At 36.1% G+C, this 27997-nt stretch overlaps 7 protein-coding genes across 7 annotated transcripts; 1 reads left to right on the forward strand and 6 right to left on the reverse strand.

Moving 5' to 3' along the window:
• Positions 1-460: 460 nt before the first annotated feature.
• LOC128673256 (larval/pupal cuticle protein H1C-like) lies at positions 461-9786 on the reverse strand. Its single transcript, XM_064436209.1, has 4 exons — positions 9667-9786; positions 6675-6851; positions 6168-6253; positions 461-1352 (listed from the first exon to the last, which is right to left on the reverse strand). The coding sequence occupies exons 1-4, from the start codon at positions 9676-9678 to the stop codon at positions 572-574; spliced, it is 1056 nt and encodes a 351-aa protein (XP_064292279.1). The 5' UTR covers positions 9679-9786; the 3' UTR covers positions 461-571.
• LOC128673115 (calphotin-like) lies at positions 3034-4317 on the reverse strand. The gene has a single exon (XM_053750745.2). It carries the CDS (start codon positions 4260-4262, stop codon positions 3336-3338), a length of 927 nt encoding a protein of 308 aa, XP_053606720.1. The 5' UTR covers positions 4263-4317; the 3' UTR covers positions 3034-3335.
• A 2711-nt stretch (positions 9787-12497) lies between the features above and the next one.
• Positions 12498-19785, reverse strand: LOC128673257 (calphotin-like). The gene is made up of 5 exons (XM_064436210.1): positions 19727-19785; positions 19224-19651; positions 15531-15625; positions 13988-14220; positions 12498-13824 (listed from the first exon to the last, which is right to left on the reverse strand). Exons 1-5 carry the CDS (start codon positions 19736-19738, stop codon positions 13552-13554), a joined length of 1041 nt encoding a protein of 346 aa, XP_064292280.1. The 5' UTR covers positions 19739-19785; the 3' UTR covers positions 12498-13551.
• LOC128673121 (nematocyst expressed protein 3-like) lies at positions 15147-16045 on the forward strand. The gene is made up of 2 exons (XM_053750752.1): positions 15147-15250; positions 15505-16045. The coding sequence occupies exons 1-2, from the start codon at positions 15233-15235 to the stop codon at positions 15943-15945; spliced, it is 459 nt and encodes a 152-aa protein (XP_053606727.1). The 5' UTR covers positions 15147-15232; the 3' UTR covers positions 15946-16045.
• Positions 16651-17588, reverse strand: LOC128673119 (uncharacterized). The gene is made up of 2 exons (XM_053750748.2): positions 17485-17588; positions 16651-17367 (listed from the first exon to the last, which is right to left on the reverse strand). Exons 1-2 carry the CDS (start codon positions 17500-17502, stop codon positions 16753-16755), a joined length of 633 nt encoding a protein of 210 aa, XP_053606723.1. The 5' UTR covers positions 17503-17588; the 3' UTR covers positions 16651-16752.
• Positions 19786-21491: 1706 nt separating the features above from the next.
• Positions 21492-22673, reverse strand: LOC128673114 (uncharacterized). The gene is made up of 2 exons (XM_053750744.1): positions 22601-22673; positions 21492-22522 (listed from the first exon to the last, which is right to left on the reverse strand). Exons 1-2 carry the CDS (start codon positions 22628-22630, stop codon positions 21593-21595), a joined length of 960 nt encoding a protein of 319 aa, XP_053606719.1. The 5' UTR covers positions 22631-22673; the 3' UTR covers positions 21492-21592.
• A 3065-nt stretch (positions 22674-25738) lies between these two features.
• Positions 25739-26225, reverse strand: LOC128673128 (cuticle protein 16.5-like). Its single transcript, XM_053750761.1, has 2 exons — positions 26134-26225; positions 25739-26064 (listed from the first exon to the last, which is right to left on the reverse strand). Exons 1-2 carry the CDS (start codon positions 26143-26145, stop codon positions 25801-25803), a joined length of 276 nt encoding a protein of 91 aa, XP_053606736.1. The 5' UTR covers positions 26146-26225; the 3' UTR covers positions 25739-25800.
• Positions 26226-27997: the final 1772 nt, after the last annotated feature.

Consider the following 27997-nt stretch of genomic DNA (forward strand, 5'->3'; position numbering starts at 1 on the left):
CTGTTGTTGCAGGCGTCCAGGCGATGACCATCTCCCGTAATCAGGTAGGCCGCAAGTATGTTTGCCTGTTACTGGTATAAAAAAAGAAATACGTTCAACGGACGTCATATAGAAGTCCAATTTGGGCTGGATATTACTATGTGACTTTTCCTATTCTATGAGTCCAATGGTGTTATCTAATGTTATCATTGTGTATGTCAAAAAAGGAATACATTAAAAAAAACTTATTATCATTTTTTTACAAGTAAAACAGTTGAAAGTTTCTTTGATTGCTACTGCTCTTTGTTTGGTGACATATTTCATTTATCTATGGGTAACATTTTCTAGTGGAATAGATCGCGTTCGTTATTAAAATTATACAAAATAGTTCGTTGATAAAACTATAAAAAAAGTTATGTATCAAAAATATTTTCGATTATTAAAAATAGGATAAGCGTATAAATATAATAATAGACAAAAATCAATGTATAAATTTTCTATTTATTTACAATCAGTCGTCAAATTTAAACCGGGGAATGTTCCCCATTACTATATGGCGTTTACCAGGGGTGTACACTGTATGTCTTGGTGATCAAGAAGTCGAGTAGGCCAGAGGTGCAGAGTATGCGGAAATCAGGGGAGATGCGGCATACGTTGAAACTACTGGAGCAGCACTATAGGTAGACACTAGTGGGGCGCTGTAAGTAGAGAGCACGGGGGCGCCGATCAAGGGAGCAGAGCGTTTATGGATGAGGTGCGCACCGGCCAGGGCCTTAGCTTCAAAGTGGGCAGCACGGGCAGCGATAACTTCAGGTGTATCAAGAGGGACTCCGGGGGCAACGAGAGATGGAGCTAAGAAACCAGCACGGGCAGCAAACGCGGGCGCGGCGAATGCGGGAGCAATCGCGGTCTTGATCAGGGCTGGTGCGGCAATAGGTGTGCTGTAGGCCAATGGAGCGGCGGCAGCGTAGGAACTGAAGACGGCGGGAGATGACTTGATGTCAATGCGGGATTGAGAAGACACGGCGGCGGCGGGGGCGGCCACGACGGGCGGAGCAATGACAGCAGGCTCAGCGATGATGGTGCGAGCGATGGGTGCTACTGCAGCAGTCGAAATCACCGCTGGAGATGACTTGATGTCGACGCGGGACTGCTGAGAGACCGCCGCGGGCAGGCTGGCGATAGCTGGTGCTGCATACGAGATGACTCCAGCGTTCAAGAGTCCCGAGGGCTTGGCAACGGCGCACGCCAGTATAGACAACAACACCACCAGCGAGTTCATCGTGGTCTGTGTTAGTTCAGATCTGATCGAGAGAACGAGATTAACTGATGCTTTCTTCTCACCACTGAGTGTATTTATATGATTCGCATACGTTCAAAATAAAAGTCAAGTTCGACAAGTTTACTGTCATCTTAAGGACAATAATTTTATTGAGTGAAATAATACATTTAAGCGAGAAGTAAAAACATGATGTAACATTTGGTAAACATAACACCATATTTTGAATTAGTATTTCAAACTTATATTTTTTGGACGGTGCATATTGCATTTGTTGAAACTGATAGTTTTAGTATTTTGTATTTCCATGAATCTTAGCAAAATATATTTTTGAGGGACTGGCATTTATTATGTTTTAGGATAAGATTAATTGTAATTAATTTAAATAAAAAAAATAAAATTAAAAATAGTCGCATCAATTTTTAGGCACAAGTCCGTGTAGATAACTATTGGATGAGGTCCCCCGTTGGAAACCGATCCTGGGTACTATTATTCTTGAAGCCTGACTAGGTATTCTCTCTGGGGCCAAGTGTAAAATTTTAACGACAAGCAATCTAGTTATAATTTTGCTTGCAAGATTTTACTCTAAAATAAAATTATTTTATACTAGCGACCCGTCCCGACTTCGCTCGGGTAAAAACATGATAAATTATACACCTAAACCTTACTCAGGAATCACACAATATATTGGTGAAAATTGCATGAAAATTCATGCATTACTTTTTGAGTTTATCGCGAACAGATAGAGACACAGACGGGGCACACAGACTCACACAGACACACAGAGGACATTGTTTTATAATATGTAAGGAAGTAAAAATAGAAATTATTTTGTACTTCGTAATTTACCGAAAAATTTTTACCCTATTAACTTTCAATTTATGTTAAAGTTTTATTTAAAAATCCATTTATAATTTCCATTCAATTTATAAACAAAAAAATTATTAGCATTAAAAGAAAAAAGTTTTTGAAATCCTTATATAATACATTTAATGTTTATAATTAATGAATGTGTTTTAACTCAATCAGTTCAGTAGTTCCTTATTAAACTGACTTTGAAATAATGCCATCTATGTAGGCAAATTACTTTTGAGGGTGCGTCCCAGTGCTCCGCTTGCGTCGATGCAGCATGTTGCCGCTCTATCGTGCTCTGTTTTTTTACACAGGTTGAGATTTGATATTGAGTCTTGTCATTGTACTCGTATGTCGACGACGCACCTAACAATTTCCGCGTTGAACCATCGGCGGATGTCAACTTAACGAAGGACGACGGAGCAATGGGTCAGGCAGGGCTGGAACAAGAAGTGTTCCAATTGTCTTTTTCATAAGCGTGATAATATTTTTATTTGTTAGTAAGAATTTCAATTTGTAAATTAAAATGGCCTTCCTCGATGAGTGAGTCATAATAAAGATTTTTTAAACCAGACAGCAATTTATTTCATAGTTGTTTACTTTTTTATTACTAATTACTGTGTACGTAAACGAAGTTGCAGGCACAGTTAGTAATAATAAAGATTGGTTACAAAGAAACATTCATAAATTTTTCACACTTTTAAAAGTTTTAGCTAGCGTAGTAGGATACGCACAAGAGGAAGATAATACCTACCTAATAAAATATTATTCCAAATTCTGAGATTTACAAAAGAGAAAGAAAGAGAAAAAGAAAGAAAATCAATGATGGCGATACCGTTTTGCGCGGGGCCATTATAAATCTATGGTGTTGCTCTATTTAGTTTGCAACAATTAAAAAAAATATGGACAAATAAAACCAAAAATTAAGAAAAATCTAGTTTTCATCCCATGTAGATTGTAAAAGTACATCAAGGTATTTTTCAAATATCTTCTCGTAGGTGATTTTTCATCTAGAATTTTGTATTATACACCAGAGATTCATATATTATTCTTGTATCTATGAGAGATTCCAAGAATCTCTTCTGAGTAACTATAGGAATACTCGTATGTGCATTGGAAATAAAATATATTTTTTATATTTTAAATACGTATATATTTACATAATACACTGTACAGTCGTTCATCATATCTGAACCGAGGAATGTCCTCGTTTTTGTGGTGGTATTCACCAGGCGCGATAACCGTAAGTTTTTGTGATCAGGGGAGCGGAGACTAGAGGAACGGAGTACGATGACACTGGGTGAGTGGCTAAAAGGGTTGAGACAAAGGGTGCGCTGAAGGTTGACACAATAGGAGCACTGATTAAAGTAGCAGAACGTTTTCGTATAAGGTGTCCACTAGCGACGGCCTTGGCTTCAAAGTGGGCATTCCGAGCGGCAATCACTTCAGGAGTATCAGCAGGCACCGATGGAGCAGCAAAGTCTGCGGAGGCGAGCTCTTCAGTTTTCACTACAGCTGGCGGCGTTGCAATCTCAGCGGATTTCAGGAAAGGAGCAACAAACTCTGCTGTCTTGAGAAAACTTGGGGCTACGAACTCTGCTGATTTCAAGTAAGAAGGAGCTACATATTCAGCTGATTTCAGGTAAGTAGGAGCTACATACGGAGTTACAAATGCTTCTGACTTTAGGTATGACGGAGCCACAAATTCGGCGGATTTCACGAAAGGTGCAGCGTAGGCCGTGGTGACGATGGCGGCACTCTTGATAAGTGTTGGTGTGATAGCTGCAGTTGCGATTGGCGCGCTGTATGCTACGGGGGCAGCGGCTACTGTGTTGATAACAGCAGGCGATGCCTTGATGTCGATGCGGGATTGTTGAGATACTGCGGCTGGCGTAGCCACTACAGTGGGTGCAACAGGTGCTACAGCAATAGGCTCAGCTATGTAGGTGCTGGCAACAGGGGTTACGGCCGCTGAAGCGACTACAGCCGGAGACGACTTGATATCGATACGGGACTGTTGCGAGACAGCGGCTGGTGCTCCATAACTAGCGATAGCGGGCGCTGCATATGCAATCAGACCAGCTTTAAGTAGTCCTGAGGGTTTGGCTGCGGCTAATGCCACCACAGAAAACAACACCACCAACGAATTCATCGTGGTCTGTGTTAGTTTAGATGCGAACGACGAGTGTTAAAAATTTACTGGTGCTTTCTTTCAATCTGCAAAACTATTTATACTAAAAGTGAATCAGCCTACAGGAAAGTCAAGTTTAACGAGTCATCATTTAAACTGGTATATTGGAGTAAACGTTATACACTGACATTTTACACTCATCAAAGGTTATGGTATTTTCAGAATTACTCTTTTACTTTTTACTACAATATGCTTCCTATTTCTCATCTGGCTAGAGGTTTAAATATAGTAACGATAGGATTAGGATTAAAAGTAATTGAAGACCATCATCGTAAATATCATGTTAAAATGTTAATTTTTAAGTACTGAAAGCTTATAGAAAGTCTAGTATAGAGTCACTCCATATCCTTCAATGGATTAGGCGATTAAGGAACACAGCAACAATAATAGCATTACCAAAGGTTGATGTCAGCCAGACGACAGCGTTGTCAAATCACTTTAATCTTCAACATTTCATGTTTATTTTTAATTTTAATTTGAGCCCGGGCTTAGCAGCAACATAACTCTCAACAAAACCGAGAACTTGCAAAGATGAGAGAGAGAGCTCACTCATCCTTGTTTGTCATTCTATGATTAAATTCCCTTACTTATAAGTAAGGATATTTACTTATAAGTAAGGGCTCCGTTCGTTGATTTTACAATCTGAGCAGGAGAAGAAGCAGACCCAGACTAGAAACATTCTGCTTACTGTAGGATTTACAATAATTGTATTTTAAGTGATCTAGACACAGTATGTAAATCACTAGGAAGAAATCGTATGCGGCAGTATACATTCTAGCCTATATTGAGCTAACTACATTTCTACATATAAGTATATCGTTTTTGTTGATAACTAACTATTATTTTTCTGATACAAAAACCAAACCAAAGGCATGCGGAATCCAAGGCACCGTACAAGGCGGGACTATCGAACACATCTCGTGTAGGGCTCGGGGTCTGTAGTCAATAAATAAACCAAACTGGTTTTAAGACAAATTACTGATCGGTTAATATTACTAGTCGGTTTAAGTATTGTTATGTGTGAGGTGCACCGTCAACTTTGACGTTGATTTTACCGTGCGCACCTCTGACGTTTAGACAAAATGGTCTAGGTACTATGGGTTTTTCTGCGCACGTTAAAGTTAACGTCAAACTTCGTGTGTCACGCAATACTCCTGCCTTTTCCTTTATTACGGTATATTTTCTATCATGTAAAAGCTTCATTGCTTATAGCAGGATGACACAAATGTCAGGGAAATTGGTAAGCTATCTGATCACCTGTCTATAGTGTAGTACAGCTCTATATAAGTAGTAATTCTATGACTTGGTATCTGTATTAATGAATAGTAAACCTTGTGGGCCTTGCACATTCTCTATGGCAATGGTCGCGGCTATATAGGTGTTGATTGTTTATCGGAAACTAAAATACATTATCAGGACTGTTATCATCATGATCTTCTTCGCAGTTATATTTATCCATACTTCCATACTAATACTATAAAGAAAAGATTAGTATTCTTATTTCTTTCGTTTTTTGTATGTACTTAATAAATAAACTCAAACTTTGATGAAATTTGTAACAGAGATAGACGAAATCAGCTGGAGTGATATAGGCATAGTGTTTTATTATGGGTTTGCCTGAAACGGAGACAGGCCACTAATAAAAAAAAAGATATAAAATGTGTCTGTTTAATATTCCAAACAAAATAGAACAAGTGTCTCACGCGCCGAGCAAGATCAATGTTTCCATAACAAACCGAATTTCTACTATAAACAAATATATAGTAATTTGACTGTTGCACATTCCGGGACTAGGCTGAGATGTTGGGGCCTAAATGAATAAATGGCCTTTGATGGTGTGGCCTAGGAGTAGATCTGGGGGTCTACCAGGCGTGGGCATAGGGGGAAGCGACGATGGGGGCGTGGGCAGCTACCAAGGGGGCGTGAGCAGCGACAACAGCTGGAGAAGCAATCTGAAAAAAAACAAGTTTTCTGTTATTAAAATCGATTTCGACATTACTTTAAGATAAAGAAAAAAATGGAGACCATTAAGTAAGCTCTTTATGATATAAAAAACAAACAACCACGAGTAATTAGAAGTAATAATTATCATTCACAAATTATTAACTTGAGATGATAAATAGTTCTACTGTAATTTTAACAAAAATGAATTGTGTTTTGAATATATTTACAAATAATTTTGCATGAATTAGACAATATTTTGATGAATTTTAATATATTTTACGCAAAACGGGATAAAGGATTGAATAATAAGTAAATTAAAATTGCCGCCAAAGATCTTCGTGCGAAGTGGTGAAGAAATATATGGCTCATATAAGAGAGATGTTGTCATGACTTATCTACTTGGAGCTTTTCGATTTTGGAGGATCTTACCCTGACAGTGTTAGCGTAAGAAGTGGCAACTGGGGCGACGGTCTTGACGACGCCAGCGCTAACTAATGGGGCACCAACGTAGCCCGCACCCCATGGGGATGCTAAGGGGGCTGCGTAGGGGGCTCCGAGCAGGCCGGGGGCTGCAGCCGCGACGGCCAGGAGGGCGGCGAATACGATCTGAAAACATAACTAAAGCTAACATCACCACTTGAAAATTCAGGTGCATTTATAATAAAGCAAAGCATAAAGAAAACTATAATAGTTTCTAGTAAAATTAATTATCTAGTGTGATATAATTTGTCAATATCCATTTTCTCTATCGCACATTGAAAAAAATATTTCTTCACTTTACTTCTGTAATCTGCACATTGGTGGATAGTAAAGTTCACTAGTGTGTATGCGATTTCTTACTAATAGATAGGTAGTCGTAAAAGTCATGTTAGACGCCTTTACTCGATTTAAAACTTACGTTAGAAGAAGAAGACTTTACTTCGGTACCTATATAGACTATTTATATGTCTTTTGATGAAGTTTGTTTACGCTAGCTGATGCCGAAACATACCAACAAGTCCGTATAGCCCACTTATTGGCTAATAACTCCAGCACCAATCGTCGCCGATAAAAATAACACAATCGTACCCTATCGTATCGTACCCAAATAACATTTCATGGTAAAATCAACACACAAGGTAAAATACTATTTTTGTTTATGTCTACCGTCCTCTAAGGACGTTCAGCTGGTAGATATTTCCTTTCTAACTGGATCGGTCTGGACACAATCAGACATTGCTGGTACTGTATACTACTACTACTACTACTGTTTTGGCCATTTTCACTTAAATTCTATTAGAAAATAAGTAGAGCGCTCAATTTATAACAGACTCCTGGAAAGTGTGTTATTGCTTTTTGGATTTTTCGGCAACCCTGAACAGGACACGTGTGTACGAATGTGTTGATGCGACTTATACCAAAAAATAAACGTGTAATCATATTTTTTTGTTACAATTTTAGGTTTCATGAATAGTATTTATCAAGCTTCAGTGAACTCCACAACCTTAGCTTAGATTTCTGGTGGTACGAAACTCTTGAGACACCAAACCGATTTTTTTTGCTTGCTGCACCTCGCTCTTTGTACCAAACTTTATCAAATTCGTCCAGCTATCACAATTATGTAGTTCATTAGTTTCTAGTTATATTAACAAAGAACTTCGAAATTAGAAAAGAAGTGATAAGTAGTAAGTAACTAATGTTACAGTCCGTCCACGATTTCCACAGGAAATTCACTATGGTAAGCCGGTTAACTATAAAATGGAAGTAAATATTTTATCGGTACAAAGACGCACAAATAGACATAAAAAGCATAACTTATCGGTGGCCGGATGGTAACTGGTGCTCAGCCTTGGCAGGTCGTTGCCGCCGCAGAGAATGTCAGGTAATCACATAAAAACTGACACTTAATATAGATAAATGCACCACAAAATTGTAGAAATTGAACTGTCGATTTTATAGGAATTGTCCTATCTATCCTAAATTCCAAGAACAATGGTTAACGGAGCTTACATTTTTATGGAGTTTGTATAGGCGTTATTATAAAAAGAGACAGCCGATAGCCAACTAACTAATACCAAGTGGTAGTTCGCCAAGTGTGAGTCGGTCTCGTCCAAGAATAGCGTCCGTAGTGGCCAGTGCAAATTACATATTAGAACATATTATCAAAAAAGAAAAAAGTTACTAACGATGTTATGAGGTACATTTCGAAATAGTGAAAGCTTTAAATTAGCAAATTAGATGGGGGCATTTTACCTCTTTGGTAGTGTGATCTTTGAAACGATTGATATGAAAAAATATTTTAGAAACATCAATGCAATTTTTAACGTAGAGGTTTAATGATTTTTTTTTATTTTTGTGTAAAAATCGTATACGGTTTGCATAATAGGCAAACTATAAGGGTTTTGTTTATGCCATTTATACATAGCCATATCACGCGTGGTTATTTTACGTCCTAAATTATAATACTACATTATAACCACTTTTAATTATATTAGATTTTAATTAGTGCTAGATTAGTAAAAGAAATATTGACACAAAGAAAGGTAAAATACATTGAACACTTTATGAATAATTTTAACTTGAAACGAGTTTACATTTATTTAAATGTCACAACGAAATTATGTTAACTCGCCGCCCAGTCACCCAGTATCTACTTACACACGTATAAAATTCAATCACCAGTGCGTAGGTACTCAAATACGGAAGTCGAGAACCGACTGAACCACTATGCTATATAAAAACAGACAAAGGAATCGATGTAAAATAAGTCTTGCCTTTATAAAGATAAGGTAAATTACGATCGTATTTTTTCTAAATGACTTTTTAACTTTATTGAATGGTCGTATTTAAAAAATATTTAGATATAACCTGGGTATTGTTTTTACATTATAGTCATTAGTTATGGTGAATGTTTTGTAACTTCCAAATTTTCAGTACTCAAATTTTATATTGAACGGAACCATTGTTTTCTAAGCATGATTTTTTGACAAATGTATGCATTTATTCCATTATATTATTCATGAGGTTGAGTCACAAGTCACAACACTCACGAACAATCTATAAACTGCAGTTGGTATTATAAATCATTTGAAATTAATACCTTATGTTTATTAACAACTAGAGGTCCGTCTCGGCTTAAAAAAGTACCCTAAGTATGTTACTCCTGAAAGTTTTCTCGGTCTCTGTGTCAATTTTTATCAAATATCTATTTATTATATTCGTATAGATAAAATGAATCTTTGTGGTTCACATAAGATTCGATATCACGTAAGATAAGATCACATAAGATCACGTAAGATTCGAATTTTACTATTTAGTATTGTTACCAAATCAGTATAGAAAAGAGTCATCATTTAAATAGACTTTTTCGGGTATACTTGGAACTTTTTCCCATAGAGCAGAATTAAATGGTAGTTACGAATAAGTAAGTGAAAACTCTTACCAGTTTGTACATTTTGGAGGGTAAATTTGGGGTGGCTTGATAGAAGAGGTTGGAAGGATGTAGGAGCGAATGTGCAGTTAGGAGCTTCTAGTGTGCCTTTTATAGGGCTTAGGCACATGACTCGGCCAAATGTGTCTAAGTCTACCCTACTGGGCCTAGGTCATTTGTTGCCTTCAGGTGGGATACGGTCAGCAAACAATTTCATGGTTCACTTTGTTTATTATATTTCATTATCTGTGATTACTTCTTGTGACTTGATTAGCTTATTTTCGGCTGAATATCAAGATGATTTCCATCCTAGATTTTTTACTGTAAAATTGTACCATCTAAGTTAATTAAATGAGTTATTTTGTTTATCTTATTTTTGTAACCCTTCTGCCCACGTAGAGATTTCCATATTTTCTTTAAATTGGATTTTTATTCCAAAATGCTAAAAGTAACGATTTTCTTTTACGTTCTCTTGGAGACAAAGAAGAAATAGTTGTAAATCATGGCTAAATAACTATTACTATCACTACCACTTTCAGAGGCGATAATCATATTTAGCATATTGTTATATACTGAACTGATATTTTTTATATCATTCAAATACTCACGTTTTTTGGGAATCCAATTTGCATTTAACTTACACCACGCTCCCATTCATTTCCAATGACGTCGATTAATTCTTAAAATACCCGTAAATGAATAAAATATTGAAATCATGTCACGGTCTATATAAAGAGTTCCAGATTTTTGTGGGTGTTTCAACAGAACGGCATTCAGGGACAGTTATAGGCTGAATGAACGCCATTAGCAATATTTCACGATTATTACATCATTCTAGTAAGTTTAATATTATAAATTATTGTGTAATAAGGCTATTTTTTAGTTATGTACGTATTTTATTGGGCGTAAAATTCTTCTTGTTTTACCATAGTATAGTTGAAGACGAGTTTTTTCAAAGTTTTTTTTTACGATTGGTAGTACTTTGTCACAAGTATAGATATATTGTTTTCTTGCAATAGTACTACTAATACTTGCATGTCAAAAATTACCATACAGATGTAAAATTTTAAGAGCTTTTATAGCGTCATGTTTAACACCTTGCTGATATTTATGCAAGTATTCATATAGTAAAAATGATAAAACTTTACTCAAATATTTCTTCTAACGGTACCTTATAATCACTTGAGTATATCGAAGTATTTTTAATTCTGTTCATATAATACGCATGTATCATACATTAATATTACATGCTTTCGTTGTAAAATTTTGATACTTGTACCGCAAGTATCAAAATTTTAATTTTGTTTTGATTGAATATTCAATTTCGTTCATATTTAATTATTACATTAAGTTTTAAAAAAAGGTTTGATATAGTATTACATTAATCAAATGTACAAGTAGATGTAATTTATTCAGTTTGTAAATGCTTTTGATGTAATTGCAGATTTATTTTATTCTTATCGAGTGTGAGATTGCTCAGTACACCATGGTGTTTAACATTATTGCGGTCACCTAGATGCTTTATTAATATTATTTTACTATGACCAAAGCTGGCCTATTAGAGTAGGAGGAACTCTGCTTTACTAGAGTAAAGCAGAGTTCAATATGCTTAAAATCAAGAGATTAGACTAAATGTAAGTTTTTCTTGCCAACCACACATGTGAGCAAGAATTTATTGTATCCGAACAAGTCAGATACCAATACATAAACATCGCAACGGAAACGCCTTTTGCATTCTCAGGCTGTACTATAAAATAAAGTACTGCACTTAAGTTGACGGGTTTTCGTGATCTTAACGTTTGTCAATGATAGATTTATTGATAAAGTCGATATCGCTAGATTTCTTGTTTTTTATTTATTTATTTAAATTAGTAAGTATACAAATATTCCTTCAGTTTAATAACATGTTGTATCACTATATTTATTTTTATTTAACAATGTAAAGCAATTATAATTTTAAAATTTCTTTTTTTATTACAGGATCAAAATTAATTAGTCCAATCATAACGTACAAAGTATAAGTTAAATTTATCTCCTTACATGAAAATTACCTCGCAGTACAAGCAATGCCTAAGGAGGGCAGGGCTCATGGAGTCTTGACATTACTCCATTATACTCACACTCGGTCAGCTGACTGGTTATAATTAACTATATCAAAGTACATTGTAGATTTAGCCCTAGATAAAACTCATGTCAAGGCGTGGCTGATAACGAGCTAAGGTAAGATTCTAATCTTAAAATTTATTTATGTACTAATTTATCATAATCTGGCACTTCTAATGCTTAGTACACTTCCTATTTAAATATTACCTAAATTATCAATATCCGCTTACCCGTATCTCACTTTATGTGAGGTCGGTACAGCATGTCAATCTCCTCCACTTTTATTCTAGTTCCTTTCTTCTTTTTAGCCAGTATTTTACCGAACGCAGTCTATTTCTTCTCCGGCCTCCTTATCTTTTTAATTCAATTTCAAATCCCGTATTTTTCTCACCTAATTTATATCTGACTATAATTTAAGTAAATACCTGCTTTAAAAAATTTGGGATATGTTTTCAAAATGGCTTTAAACATTGTTTTTATAATTATAAGTATTTGCACACAAATATTATTAAAACCAGTTAAAAGAAATCAGTTGAATTGTTCTTAATATTTATCCTGAAAATATAATAGAAAACATAGCGAGGAAACCTGCACAGAGGTTGATTATTAACTAATGTGTGAAATGGAGAAGGCAAGGGCAAACCCCTCTTTTAATAGTCTTGAAAATTTGTTGTGTGCGTTTAATTTTACGTAATGATCACGACCCTCAGCCATAAGGAATACGATTATGAAGAAGTAAATTAAGAAAAGTTGAGCGTGTTATTTATATGTAACATACATTATTACAGATGTAAGGGCAGTATAAAATTTCGATGAATGACAGAAACAAGCTTATCGCATTCTAAACAGACATTTGATGGGTCGCGATGACTGTATTTAACCAGGTCAAATCAATCTAGTAAATAAATGTATAATGATATCTTGTTGAATGATTCATAATATCGTATATAGTTCTAATTAATTGTTATAATATACAGCTCTTTTAATTAAAGAGCTGTTTTTAATTAATATTTCCGTTTGGAGAAACACATAATTATGATCATCTAACGATCACGTTTAATTTTTTACATACAAAAAGAAAACCTAAAAGAGGTTTGTTTTGAAAAAAATATCATTAGATTTCATTTTTAAAAAAACGAGCTATTATAGTATGTAACTATATGTTACAGTCACTAGTTGCAATATTGCACAATTAAGAGACAAGGTTGCGACACCGTTTACCCTTCAACCTACAATTGTCTTTTGATTTTATAACATTTGTTACACTATTAACTCAGTACTTTTTCTTATAAAAACAAGAATTATTCGTTTATTATTAGCTTTTGTCCGTGGTTCCGGCCGAAAAAGTAGTCTGTCACTTTTTCTCTACTCTATCTTCACATCAAAAACCACTTTAATCCAATACTTCATTTTGACGTAAAAGAATTACAAATACACTTTCAGATTTATAATATTAAAATGCATTAAATGAAGTATAATATGACGGAAAGTGAAGTGTTGCGAAGTGATAAAGTAAACATTCCCTTCATTTGTAGGTACATAAATACTCTAAATTGATCTCATAAGATAAATTGTAGATAGATATAGACCAAAAAGATTATTGATAGATAAGTACCTACAATTATCATATACCTAAAACAAAAAATAGATTATTGAGTCGTTCGTAAAATAGTCAGAAATAGAAAGTAAAAATAACGTCATTTATAATTTAAAAATTTGTCTAATTTAACAGATTATAAAATAACATTGTCACAGATTGAGCAAGTCACTACGCAATGATGTCACCAAATTCGTTTATAGGATGTAAGGGGACGCGAGGTATCTGGCTGAAGCAACGTATGGGGCTGGTGCAACGAGAGGCGCGGCTGGGGCTACGTATGGGGCTGGGGCCGCTACGTATGGGGCAGCGGCGATTACTGGGGCAGCAACCGCGTGGTTGACGGCATGGGCAGAGTAGGAGCTGGCGTAAGGAGCGACGAATGCAGCTGGGGCCACCGCGGGGGCAACCAGAGCAGCAGGGGCCACCACTCCAGCGGTCGCTGTGGCGATGGTTACGGTCAGGACAATCTGTAAATAAAAAATATAATTTTTATGTCAGTCATTGCTTTTTTAAGTATCCTGATGCGTAATATTACTTACTTAATTTCTTCCAAATACTATTTTAACACTATATGATATTTTAAATGTATAATAAGATAAGTTCATGATTAAATAAAGTAATATTACTCACAACGAATTTGGCAATCATTTTGCTAGGGGTGTTGTGACTGCTCACAGGAGGTTCTAAACCAATAGACTGTGTCGTCTCCAGGGTATCACAACATTTTATACCAGCTGCACATATTGTTGGGCAATAACATGGTAACATACGTTGTGATGCCAAAGTGTGATGCGTAGGACATCGCGGGCTCGACGATTTTTGAACCAGACAACGTAGACGGGCCATGCATTCTAATTTGGACTCTGTGTAAATAAATTTCACTGTAGGTTATATAACAGCCGAAAAGGAATATTTTGCAGGTTTAATTGTTACAAATAAAGTTCTTTTCTCAATAGCTTGCGTCGCTTAAGTTAATGTATAATAAAAAGCATTTGTTTGGTCACTTAATTAGATAAATACATGTAAATCGACAAACTAGTACTTGTAAGCGAACTTATCGGAACACCCAAGGTTCAATTGCATTCCAGCTGAAGTTGTAAACGTGATTGAAAATTTGCAAGAGTCGAACGTAGTGTATGTGTAATTTCACAGATTACGGTATCGCATGAGCTATCGATATGCTATTCAGTGAAAAATAAAAATTTTCGTCACGACATAAAACATTAAGTGGCTGAATATGGTACATACAATTATGATAGAACATGTCTTGGCACATAAAACGATCTTGTGGATATGGATAAAAAGTGGCCTATCTTCAGATCTTTCTACTGTAATAAATGTCAGGGACTTTTGGTGAAATCTAGTAAGTTGTTGCTGTTATTCTAGTGGGTTGGTACTTGTATATTTGACTATAATCCATTTCCCTATTCAGGTAAGAAATCTTAGAAATACTTTGATATTTTCAGAAATAGTAGGAAATAAAACACATACCTTAATTTTTAAACGATTAAATTCTACCTCGTATGTTTAACCGAGACTGTATTTTTGAAGTGATTGCAATAAAAAGGATGTGAATTTAAATGCATTGTGAGCCCCAAAATCCAATATTTATTAGGCTAAAGATATTCGTGTATGTGCACTGTATCGCACATTAGGTTCCAAAGAAAAATTTCACAATGGATAGTTTCCCAATGTGCTCCATTTCTCCGCGCGCGCCACTGCGAATCCCAAATGACCATTGCAATACGTCAAATGTTTATTTTGCTGCACGTTAGTTGAATCACAATAAACAAGCTATATAAGGCTTAGTATTTTCTTCGTTAAGCACACAACACATCTTCTTTTCGATTAGGAAGGTCCAGACTATCAAGCAAAATGTTCTCTATCAGATCTGTAAGTTTTAAACAGTTTTTGTATCAATGAAGTTCATCATAAATTATTTTATACAAGAAAAAACATAAAAAGACAATAGTTAAATGGGTTGGCCTTGTTTTATAAAATAATTTCTTTGGCACATTTGCAAGGTATCTGAAAAGTAGGGATCACCAACGCAAATATGAAAAAAATACGGATAAATATAAACGTACGGGTGAAGATGGATGAATGATGAATTAATTGGTATAATATTTTTTATTATCTACTTTCAGATCGTTCTTATCGCTGCAGCGTTTGCCATGGGTGATTCCAGCGGCGTGCCAGCAGTAGCTGCTCCATTGGTAGCCCCGGCTCACGTAGGCTACGCTCACGCGGTTCCTCAGAACATTCCGCCTTACGCGGCGCAAGTTAACACGTTCAACAGGGCGCTGAATCCTGTGGTTGCTGCCCCGTTGGCCGCCGCCCCTGCAGCCTTGGCTGCCCCGGTAGCTGCACCGCTTGCTGTCCCCTTCGCTGCCCCCGTTGCCGCTCCATTAACAGCCCCCGTCGCGGGGCCGTTCGCCGCCCCTTATCTTACAGGCCCAGCACCTTATACCCTACCTGCACCATATGCCGCACCTTTCCCTTACGGGCCTTACGCTGCTCCTTTCCCATATGGATCAGCACCTTTAGTGAGAGCACCTTATGGCATCGCCCCAGCTTTCGTTCGATAGATTGAAGAGAACATTGAGACCACTTCCTGACTGTTCTAACTTGTTATCCTATTTTTATTATTATTTTTATAATGAAATAAAAGACTTCGCCTAAAAAAGCTTTAAATCGTTTTATTCAAATAAATATTCTAAACATGTACTAGCGCCTACTAGTTAACGATGTTTTATTATTAAGTTCATTTTCATAATTAAGAATTATTATTTTTATCTGGGAGTACGATATAGCTCTTGCTTTCTCTTTATACGAGTGTGTACTTATTTTACTAGAAAATCGGTTTTTGACTTGACAACATTTATCTCAAATTTATTAAACCAATTAATGTAAAGGTGAATGCAATAAATTGTCCTGTACCTAGTTAACTAGTAAACTTCCAATAGTTAAATATTTAATTACTGTCACTAGCGAGGATAATTCGCCATTATCATTCGCTTTATTTAACTAGTGACGATGTTTAAATGAATAAACTTTTGTATTTTATAGGTTTTAGATAGATATTTCCCGTGAGTACTTAGTGCTACCCTTATTTAAAATATTTATTTATAAGTTTCTTATAGCTGAATATCACAATGTTTTTATAACCAATATATAAAGTATATACCTATTGTAGTTGATGTTACAATAAAGTAAGTGCTATGTATAAGTTCCAAAATATACATACTCCTTGCTTACAAAGAACAATGATGAGGAAATAAGTATTCATGTAATAAACACAGAATTATTTATTTTTATTTACAAAAGTGTATAAAGACAACAACAGCTTAAAATTAAAATAACTTAATCTAATTCTATGTAACACCAGACTAGATTCATTTCCATGCTAATTGTTTAAATATAGGTGCTGGAGCTAAAGGTGCAGGAGCTAAATGCGGTCGAAAGAGGGGAGCGGCGTACGGGGATATACCGAATGGTACTGCTCTAGCCACAGCAAATGGGGCTGGTAATACCGGCGCTGGTGCAACAGGCTTTAGGATAGGAGAGAATGGTACAGCTGGCAGAGCAGGTACAGTGCGGATTATGGGTGTTGGAAATGCAGGCGCTACAGGTGCGGGAAATGCTGGGACTGGAGCAGAAAACGCTGGAGCTAACGGAGCAGAAAATGCTGTAGCTAACGGAGCAGGAAAGGATGGATTTACAGGAGCGAATCTTGGTATTGCTGGAGAAAATAATGGAGTCGGAGCGGATAAAACTGGAGCAGGTGCTGGGAAGACGGGGGCAGGGGCTGCTATTGGTGGTCCTGGCACAATTGGAACAGGTGCTGGAGCAGGCAGTATTGGAGCTGGAGCAATCGCGTGTACGGACCGCACACCAGGGAAATTGTAGAACGGAGCATATCGAACGATGGGAAATGATCGGACTGCTGGAACTAAGTGGCCGATCCCGCTAGCGTTGCAGCTAGCTATGATGGCAATTAAGGTGATAACCTGAAAACATAACGAACCGTTTAGTAGAAAGCTTCCATCAATACATTACTAGTCATATATATTACTAGTCAGGCGAGACGGTCAAGGGCCCGTCTGTAGCAAAGATAAAGTACTTACTAATCTAAGCTGTGACATTTTGACCTGGTGACACGACTTGATGAGTCGGGTAACAAAGTGGAAGTGTGTTGATGAGTGTGTGATATGTCGTTATATAGTTCAATACTGTTGCAAACGTTACGAGTATAAGGCGACAATGGTTTTCACTTTCCTTCGCAAGGAGCCGTGCGTGCTCAATAAGGTCAACATTACCGACACCATCGGTTACCGAACCTGCATCAGCTGGCCATTGCTGGCAGCATTATATAACTGAGGGTGGTCATGGGACGATTAATAAGGTAGTTAAGCACAGCATCGAACAAGCCTTATGCTGATTACTGTGATTAATATAATTAAATGTATTAGTTTGAGGTAACATTAACTTTTCAGAGTAAAGTTAATAAAATAACTTTTATGTTGTTACAATGTCTTTCAAATGAACTAAACAGAACAAATTTTAGTAATTTAGTTTATTTAGTAATAAAATATAGTATTTATATATATAATCTTTATATTATAATATAACTACAAGAATAAAATATGTGTTGTTCATATCCTGGTCTTAATTTTTGTCGCAAGTAACATGATTAAATAAGATTCACAAACAATACTTGATTTGTATGCAATTTTATACTAGCGTTTATATTTTTTTCCAAAAATTGTTATTACATAACATGTGTGATAACCTAAAATGTTAATATAGCTCTCGACTCAAGGACGTCCCAGATATAAACTAGAGTAAGTCAGGACTGGTGTGTTCGAGCCGAATTGTAATTAGACTCATCGCCTCGTGTTTAGAATGCTAACAACGATGACGCAGTCAGGTGAAATGGTGTATTAGTAGATGCGGCGATCTGTAAATATGTACAGACTAATAGGAACATTTGAAAGTAACAATTAAAGTGGTTGATACAAAAATGTATTTTCCAGATTTTAGAGATTAAAAACCGCATCAATTTCCATCCAGTAGTTTTTATGTGATGCGTGTACAAACATACAGAGACAAAATTTAAATTAGTATTTTGGCTCCATTAGTATTTTTTTATATCTCCTATGTACTGTACAGTCATAGCCCACTTACAATTTTATTATATGTATAGATATAGATAGATTAGCTAATTTATATTTTTATCAATATAAATGTAATTTATATATATATCCCGATAATAGTGTCACTAACAGTTAGTAAACGAAAATGGACTAAAACAACATAATTGCTACGGCTTCTTATGTAACGAAACCCAAACCATTGTTTAGGATAAACTTAGATTTTAACAAAAGCTAAATTTCCTTGAAACTAAGGTAACACAAACTTAATATTTATATCTTATAATTAAATAAATATATATATTAGGACAAATCACACAGATTAAACTAACCCCAAAGTAAGTTCGAGACTTGTGTTATGGGATACTAACTCAACTATACTACATTTTATAACAAATATATAATATAGATAAACATCCAAGACCTAGGCCAATCAGAGAAAGATAATTTTCCATCATGACCCGACCGCGCGGGGTTCGAATCCGGGACATCTCGGTTCAGAGGCAAGCACTTTTACCACTGCGCCACCGAGGTCTTAATGTTCACCAAAATTAGCATCGGTAAATATTATTATTTCATTGTACACATTTGCATTTGAGTAAGTATTATCAGTGCATTAATAATATTGCGGTTAAAAGAAACTGCAGAATATTTTTTATTCAAAAGTGTATTTATAAAATGTGTCTAGATGTCTAAAGATCAGTCTTGTTTACTTTAGGGCAACAAAAGGGGCAGAAGGGGCAAAGTAAGGTGCGGGAGCAAGGAACGGTTCAGCGTAGCGTCCGTATGCTGTCGGGTAGAAAGGGGCAGGTGCTGCTAGTCTCGCAGCTGAGGCCAAGTAGGGGGCTGGGGCGGCTACGTAGGGGGCAGGGGCTGCGACTACTGGGGCTGGAGCAGCGGCCACCAGGGGCGCTGGGGCAGGAGCGACGAATCTTGCTGGCGCTGCCACTAAGGGAGCTGGGGCAACAGCTAATCCATTGAAGTTCCTGGCGATGTACTGTGAGCTAGAAGCGGTCACGAAAGGAGCTGGGGCGACAACGGGAGCAGGAGCCGCCACTAACGGCGCTGCTGCTGCAACTAATGGAGCTGGGGCTACGCTAGGCTTGGCAGCAACTGTCGCCATGATGCAGAAGAAAGACACCTGAAAAATAAGCTTGTTTCAGGGGTTGTTTCAAAGTTGGTTAGTCAATTCTAATAGCAAATAACAGAAACTCACAATTTTGAGCATTTTGCTTGTTAGTTGTTACTGTTAGTAGAACAGAAGATGCAAGTGATGCCTACAGTTTAGTGACATTACCTTTTATACAATACCCGTAGTAAGATTCACCTTGTGGTGCGTTTCGTCACGCATTGCGATGACTCGTTAGACTCCGGGCACGCAACGGGGACAGTTACAACAGTACTGGTCAGAGACAACGTAACATTGGTCCAGTCAGCCCATTTTCAAGATAATCAGGTCTAATCAAGCTTTTCACGTGATCTACGATTAGATCTGCTGAGTTGTGCAATCACTATGTATGTGAAGGTATGTGTCCGTCATGTTAATTGGTTTTCACTTAGCGGATTGTATAATTAATATGAAGGCAAGGAAGGGAAATTAGCATGACATATGAATTAATATACTAAATATGTATTGCAATTACTACACTGTACTTATTTAAACGAACTACTACAAATATTCTTCAACATAAAAACCCAACCAGATTTTATAGTGACTTTTCAAGTTGAAACGTCATTTACTTGGGATAGGTTGCACCGTCAACTATGACGTTAAATTTAACGTGTACAGAAAAACGCAAAGTAGGTACTACACCATTTTGTGTAAATGTCGGCGCCGCCGGTTGAAAGTAACGGTTCAAATTTGACGGTGTAATTCACAACGGATTTGCCGTAGTTTTTCTCGATATTAATTTCAAAACTTATATTTATTAATATATAAGTTTTGAAAATACATATTTGAAAATACATATTAAAAAATACATATTTGAAACCTTAAAAACAACTCCTTTTAATTAAGTGTGAAAGTTTTATTTTAATTATCTAATTTACGTACTTACTCCTATAAAAAAAACTGTAATGTTATTATTATTGTTGTTTCACTAATTTCGGAGCAAACTAGTCGTATTTTATACGGGTTCCATTTTTTCCTTTCTAGATGCAGTACTAAATATTTTTTTCACATTACAGTATATACATACATAATCATAGAATAACTAATTGTTACTTTGGTTCAGTCTGAATTTTAAGCGGACGGTCAGTACAGTTAAGCAAGTACGCTCAGATATGAGAGAGAGTATAAATATAATAATATAATAAAACTCTGTTTAAATGTTGTCAAAATTGATGTTTCAATATAGTATAATAAAATGTCTCCTTGTCTAGGGGTAGAAAAGGTCTTCAGCTAAAATCACGAAATATTTCAAGGGTGTAGTAAGAAATCACGTGTATTTATATTTTGGTCAAACGGGCGATTTCAAAACCGAAAATAGGCGAAGAGTGTTATGATATTATTATTACCTACATAATTTATAACTGTATTTTTAAATATAATATTTGAAAATTATTAAATGTATTTGGAGGTAGTAAAAATACACGTGATGTTGTTAGTCTTAAATCTCACCGTGTATCACCATGGGGGAGGGAGGGGGTTAAAATGCAAAAAACATCACGTTATCAATGGACGGCCTCTATCTTCGTGTTACTCTTACCATGAATTCATAATATTGTTTACAAAATAAGAAAAGTAAAAATGATATTTAAAATTATATTTACAGTTAATATGTATACTATAGTTAGCAATGGAGCTTTTATTCTTCAATATGTTTTTTTCACGTAAGCATATGAAAAAATTACAATACATCCAAAAAATAAGGGTAGCATTACCTAATCGATTGTCTTATAAATGCTTATTTTGCAGTTTTAAAGAAGTGGGTTCACAGAATTGTTTAATTTAATTTTATGAATGCAATAAAGAAAAATAGTACAAAAATATAAATATTTATTTACATAAGGTAAGTATCACTAATCATATTTACATGTGTAATTTTAACAAGTGCGATGAGACAGCGCAAGTGTATTATTATTATACTCTCGGTGGCTTAGTACTAGGCCTTATGAAAGGGCTGAATGTTGTAGGTTCAACATCTCTAGGGGTAGGTCTACGATTTTGGGGACTGCTAATTCTGGCTGTAAGGGGTACTTTTCGCCTTATTACACGTACAGGCCTCCTGACGGTTCTTATTATTAAGGGAGCAGATACAGGTCTGATAATAATCTTCGATGGGACGAAAGTATGTACATGTTTAACTGCTTTCAACGGTGCATGCTGGACTAAGGGCGGAGGAGCAATGTATTGTAACGGCACTGGCACTATTTCTACTGACGTCTTCAGCTTCTGAGGTTTCGGTTTAGGTGGAGTCAGTGGCAAGACAGCAGTTTCCGGTGGTGCGTAATATTGTCTGAAATTAACATTTTCGTTTGAAGGAAGAGCTTGCGCGAAGCTGTTATCTGACGGCGCTGGCAGAGGAGTGGTCGATTCTGTATCTCTTGGCGTTGTTTGCATTTTAGTTTTAGTTGTAGGTTGAGTTGTAGATTCTTTTCGATCGTCTTCGGGCACAATTATTGGTGGCTGAGGTGGTATGAAACCTATTGTCGGCGGTGGGCCAAAGGGATATGGAGGAAGTAGAATAGTGGCGACTGGAGCCGCTGCATGAGCAGTCGCTACTGCTATTGCTACATTTGGTTGCACCGGAGCTGGTAAAGTAGGGTGGACTGGTACAACAGGCACAGCTGCACTGGGACCCGGTTGGACGATCACTGGAGGTGAAGGTGCTACTGGAATCACAGGTTCTAGTGCTGGAGGTGGTAGTACTAAACGATTGAATGTCCTCTCAAAGTATTGGGAGCTGGCGGCTAGTACCGGTCCTTCCTGCACCGCCGTTACTGGCAACACTGCATTTCCATGTTCGACTGAACATTGCGCCACGGTACACAGGACTGACAACGCGAGAACCTAAAAAAAAATATATGTTTTAGTGTAAATTATAAACCACTGTCATGAAATCCTTTCAGATATGTATTTGATAAATACCGTCCGTATCATGGTATAGTCTGTTTTCATAGTCGATTGAAATAATAATGCGGGCAGTATAATATGGTGGTCACTCTTTTATATAGGTGTAACAAATTTTGCATCATGGTGTGGCAACGAGGTGGGTGCCACGGAATACCTAATAGTCTAACAGGTAAGGACACGGACCTTGATGGCTACAAAAATCGTATTGAAAACGACCAAGGAATAACAATAGCCAAGCGGGTATAATTGGGAAAGTACCTGCCGGCACCAAAATGTTTACAATTTGCCTAATTAATAGTCTGTGACATGTGTCGATACCATTAGGAGCCCTGCCGCGATATCTATGGTATTAGATAACAGACCTTTATTTGTATATAACAATACTGTGATATAATAGCATTCGGTCGGTAATGCCCAAATGATACGTAACACCCAAATCAATAGAATGAGACCTATATGCAATCAATTAGGTGTTAAATTAGGTAAACAAAAGTTTGTCAGTTTGTCAATGAAGCTGTTATTAGGTGGTTTGAAGGGTGAGAGAGGCCGTGTAATTACAGGGTACTGTGGCAAAAGATCCTAGGCTACAAAGTAGGCAACGCGCGTGTGACACGTGTTGCCTGCTTTCTTGGTAGGTAGGTAGTATAAAAAAATCTAATGTTATTTGAGCCTGACTGACTGAGACCTAACGACAATAGTTAAACAATACTTCTTGCGCTGATCTGCGCGTCACCACTCAACAAGTTAAACTTTAATTGAAACGACTACGAAAGTGATAATTGAAAAAGTTGAATCGAACAACGCATCGATCGATCGAACTTTTCGATTCTGAATTCCCTTCAAATCTCTAAAATAATTGGTGAAATAAATTTTGTTTGCGGGAGAATCGACCCCTGTTTTGTGAAAATTTTATTAAGTAGGCACAAACATTGTATTAATAGGTGTTTTAATACAATGTTTGTACTTACTTAATAAAATTTTTCCTCTTTTATATCATAATATACTAAGCATGTTTATTTATTATTTTAATTCTAATCTATTTTTAACATTCAGAGGTAAAGCTTTACGGTTTTAAACAGATTTATAACATTTATTACTTTCAAACATCTCAACTCGTCATCGTACTGAGAAATTACACAAAATATTTCCAGCAAAGTTTCACTTAAGAATTTGTGTCAACTGTAATGAGTAGGTATTTATATAAATAAATTATTTTTACTGTACAGTTTGTCAAAGGTAACAGAATATAAGAGAATGTATATAAGACCGATAAAAATAAACTTGATCAAGTTATATAACTTAGCTAACTCTTTTGTTACGGATTACAAACATTGTATTTAGACACAATTCGGTCGACTAGTATAACATGCTGTAATGACATCGTATCTTCTTACCTAACTAGTTATTGGTGCTTTTATCCTACAAACTAAAATATATGTAAGAAAATTAGGACACATTTTGTATTTAAAGGTTATGCCTGGTATTATGCAATGCTTTGATTTTTCCTATTCACTGACATTTTTAACATTTGTTAGATATTGTTACCCAAGAACATTTAGACTTTTATTTCTTACAGGCGTTTAAATATCTACGCTCTCTATCTCTCTAAACGATTTCCCGGCTCCTTTCTTACTCACACTATTTTTACTTCTTCACGCGTTTATTTAAAGTCTATTTAGGGTTTATTTTCTATTAGAAGTAGGTATTATATGCTGTGATAATCAATTTTTTGAATAAAGTCTGCATTAAACAAGTGCTTCCATACGCAATCTGTAATGAATGTGTCTTAAAATCAGGTTTATCTTCAATCAAGTAATTATAGTTTAACAGTTAAGAATAACTTATAACTTTAGTCAATTAATTGGAATACACGTGATTTATATGATGTCGTGAATTAAAGTCATTAAACTCAGTGTGTGAAGACATACCGTATTCAGATTGTGAGTGGTTAAAGCGCCTGTTTAATTTTTCACAAGTTTGTGTCAATTTGTTCTCTATTCTAAATTCTGTGTTCTCCACTTCTCTAATTAGAAACTCAAATGACTATTTTAAGAATATTAAATTATACGAAATTGAAATAAACTCATAGCACGATATATTGAACTTATTATAGAAATGAAGAGACGAGTTTTTCTAAAATGGATTCCAGTAAACCTCAAAACGGAATTTCCTTCGCAATCGCTAATCAGAAATAGTTTTTCAGAATTTCCGTTTGCAAAATTATTTTATTACGGAATTTTTTTAGGTAAGTATATTATATTTTTAGTTTAAAGAGCTTCTAGATGATGAAGCATAAAAAATGCTGTGTTTTTATTTAAGAGGGTATCGTATATGAGGCAAGTAAGGGAAACATAGCACTGGATGAAAATAACTACAAAGAGTATTCCCATAAATACGGTTGACGTCGGTTGTCACAGCAAATCTTCAGAGTTTTAAGGTATTTCAAGCGACCCGGGTTTGAGGCGTCACGGCTTCAAATGAAACTGAGAAATTGAGAAAGTGTACAGATAACATAGTTTTATATATGATGAGTATTTTGACTTATTTCACATTGTATCCTAACTAATATTTTAAATGCGAAAGTAAATTTGTTTGTTACCTCTTCACGCTCTAACTACTCAACCAATCTTCTTAAAATTTTGCATTACACGTAGTTTGAAGTATGAAAAAGGTCATTGGGTAGGTACTTTTCATCCCGGAAAATTAACACGGGCGAAGCTGCGGGCAAAAGCTAGTTTGAAATAAAAGGAACGTGGTATTCGTTTGTTGATCTTCATTTATGGTAGATAGTCAGAAAGATGTTTACCTGCTATATATATTCAAGGCTAAGTAGATCCGTTTAAGTGATTCATGGTATGTGATACCATTTTAATTATATGTCAGAAACTAGATCAAAGCGGTTTTATTATACTACTTGTAAATCGTTTTTGTTTTGCCGTATATATTAAAGTTATATTTTATGCATGAAGTGATTGTCAGAGACTTGCTCGCGATCGAAAAGTTCCATTTTGAATTCTTGTCTTCATTTTCTATTATTTAACAAAGTCAAATAAGATATTCAAATTCAAAATCAAGATCGACAATTATCAAGAATAACGTTTCAAAGGAAAAAACTTTTATCCCACATTGGCTACCTACATAAAAAAAACGAAATGCAATAGAGATTTTTAATTAATTTCATAATATCACAACGTAGCTATCAATCTGTGGTCAGTTTACAAGGCGACAGCGGCGGGGGCGGCAAGGTATGGTGCGGCAGCGGCGATGTATGGGGCAGCAGGGGCGGCGGCAGCAACATACGGGGAGGCAGGGGCCACGTAAGCAGCGGGCGCCGCGACGTACGCAGCCAGGCCGTTGTTGATGCGGTGGTAGTATTGTGAACTGGTGGCGGTGACAATGGGCGCTGGGGCGGCTACCACTGGGGCCAGGACTTGGGGCTTGGCAGCAGAGATGGCCACGAGGGCAGCGAGGACAACAATCTGAAATATTTTGAGAATATATTACAACCATCTCCCAGAGTAATACGAATTTTAAAATCCACCACTTACAATTTTCATCATTTTGCTGGTTGACTGCAAGCACAGAACTCATGTCTAATAAGTTACTATAGGGACGTTTTATACCAATGTTAACGTAGCATTACGACATATCGTACGAATGCGGCGACGTCTCTGGCATTGGGCGTTCGTGATCGGAATCGAACCTGCTACCTGGGGATCAACCACCGACACACAGCAGTTACACTCAGAAGGCTATGTAAAGGAGGTTAACCTATGAGCATTTTCGTAAATTAGAAAATAAACGATGAACTAACGGGAATCAATACTGTAATATGTTTTGTTTTTATTTGTTAGTTTAGTATATGAAGACATAGGAAAGTTCTTGTGATAAATTACAATATAATAAGGTATCATTTGTTCTCTTAGGTTAAAGTTTTTTCATTTAATCGAAATAAATTATAACATCACATTTATTAAGTACCTACTAGCTGCGTCCCGGGGCTTCACTCCCGTGGGAATTTCGGGATAAAAAGTATCCTATGTGTTATTCCAGGTTATTTTCTACAGTGTACAAAACAGTGTACCAAATTTCATAATAATCTGTCCAGTAGAAAATGCGTGAAGAGATAACAAACAAACAAACTTACTTCGCATTTATAATATTAGTTGGGATGTTAAAACTTATATTAGTTATGAATAATTGGCGTCATTGAGTCTAGTGAAACAATTTATATCCAATCATAGAAAGCAGATCCAGTAGACGCATTTTTATCCCACGCATATTTTTGCGCAATTCAAAGACACGTCCTGCCTGACTCCCGATAAGGGTTACCAACTATTTTTACAAAGGTATCGGTTATTGAAGACAGAAAATAAAAGTTCCTAGTGTAAAAAATAATGGAAATAAAAAAAATTGGTAATAAATCTGAGCAAAATGGTGAATGGTGCAAGGCACAGACAAATTTAACCAACACGATTTTTCAACAATCGAAAGCGTTGCTTAGGAATATGTTTGCGAATCGCAGTGAAATAACTGTACATTAGTACAGTACCAAATTTCATACATATTATAAAACAACAAGTCCTTTGCCGCGTCTGTCTGTCTCAAACTCAAAAACTACTGCGCGGATTTGCATGCGTTTTTCTCCAATAGATAGTGTGATTCCTGAAGAAGGTTTAGGTGTGTAATAAATAATGTTTTAATCCAAGTGAACCCCGGACGTGCCGCTCGCTAATTTATTATATACTTGTAGGTCTTGAAGAATTTATTTATATTTTATTTATTTAAGTGTGGCCACCCCAGTTCTGACTAACCCGGTTATTGTCACCCGCGCGTGCCTAAGACATCCCTATTGTCGCCTGCAGTAATACGCACGTGTTCCATTATGTAACGGAAAAGCAAAGCTTTATTTGTAGATATTGTAATATTTGTTTCTTTAACAACTTGTCATATTCAGCATTCCGTGTTGGAATGATGTGTGGACATTTGTAAGCCAAATAAAAACATTACTTGTGGATTTCATCATGAAAATTTTAATCAAAGTTGAAAATAAATCTGCCTTTTAAAAGAACCCCATGGAGTACTATCGAATTTATCATGGCAATTTTAGTCGTGCTAGATTATGACCATACTTGAAATGCCCAATCTTGACCTCTACGTCTTAAGTAGGATTACTGGTTTAAAAATTATTTATAATGACCGTTAAAATATTTCAAGAATGCGTAAAAGATTTTTCGATTTACTGGATATGAATAGATTTGTCACGACAAAATATTACAAATAAATCTTCACGATTTTTCTGTCACTAGACATTATTATCGATGGCACTCCATAATTATGTCGATCGGAGTTACCAACAATGTTGTTTGTATATAAGATCGCTCCACGTGTTAGAAGAATACTCACATGACT

Source organism: Plodia interpunctella, chromosome 10, assembly GCF_027563975.2.
Source record: "Plodia interpunctella isolate USDA-ARS_2022_Savannah chromosome 10, ilPloInte3.2, whole genome shotgun sequence".
NCBI lineage: Eukaryota > Metazoa > Arthropoda > Insecta > Lepidoptera > Pyralidae > Plodia > Plodia interpunctella.

What these genes read in the sequence shown, in the direction of transcription:
- LOC128673114 (XM_053750744.1), bottom strand. Translation starts at nt 22,630, where the DNA reads ATGAAAACAGACTATACCATGATACGGACG. An exon ending in ACTATACCATGATACGGACG is followed by an intron (nt 22,523 to 22,600) that starts GTATTTATCAAA and finishes ATTTTTTTTTAG; the next exon opens with GTTCTCGCGTTGTCAGTCCT.
- LOC128673256 (XM_064436209.1), bottom strand. An exon ending in CTTACGCTAACACTGTCAGG is followed by an intron (nt 6,254 to 6,674) that starts GTAAGATCCTCC and finishes GTTTTTTTTCAG; the next exon opens with ATTGCTTCTCCAGCTGTTGT. An exon ending in TCCCCCTATGCCCACGCCTG is followed by an intron (nt 1,353 to 6,167) that starts GTAGACCCCCAG and finishes TTTATTTTGAAC; the next exon opens with GTATGCGAATCATATAAATA.
- LOC128673115 (XM_053750745.2), bottom strand. Translation starts at nt 4,262, where the DNA reads ATGAATTCGTTGGTGGTGTTGTTTTCTGTGGTGGCATTAGCCGCAGCC.
- LOC128673257 (XM_064436210.1), bottom strand. An exon ending in GCCCCTTTTGTTGCCCTAAA is followed by an intron (nt 15,626 to 19,223) that starts GTAAACAAGACT and finishes GCGCCGCGTAAG; the next exon opens with GCGGAATGTTCTGAGGAACC. An exon ending in CGCCGCTGGAATCACCCATG is followed by an intron (nt 14,221 to 15,530) that starts GCAAACGCTGCA and finishes TTATTTACACAG; the next exon opens with AGTCCAAATTAGAATGCATG.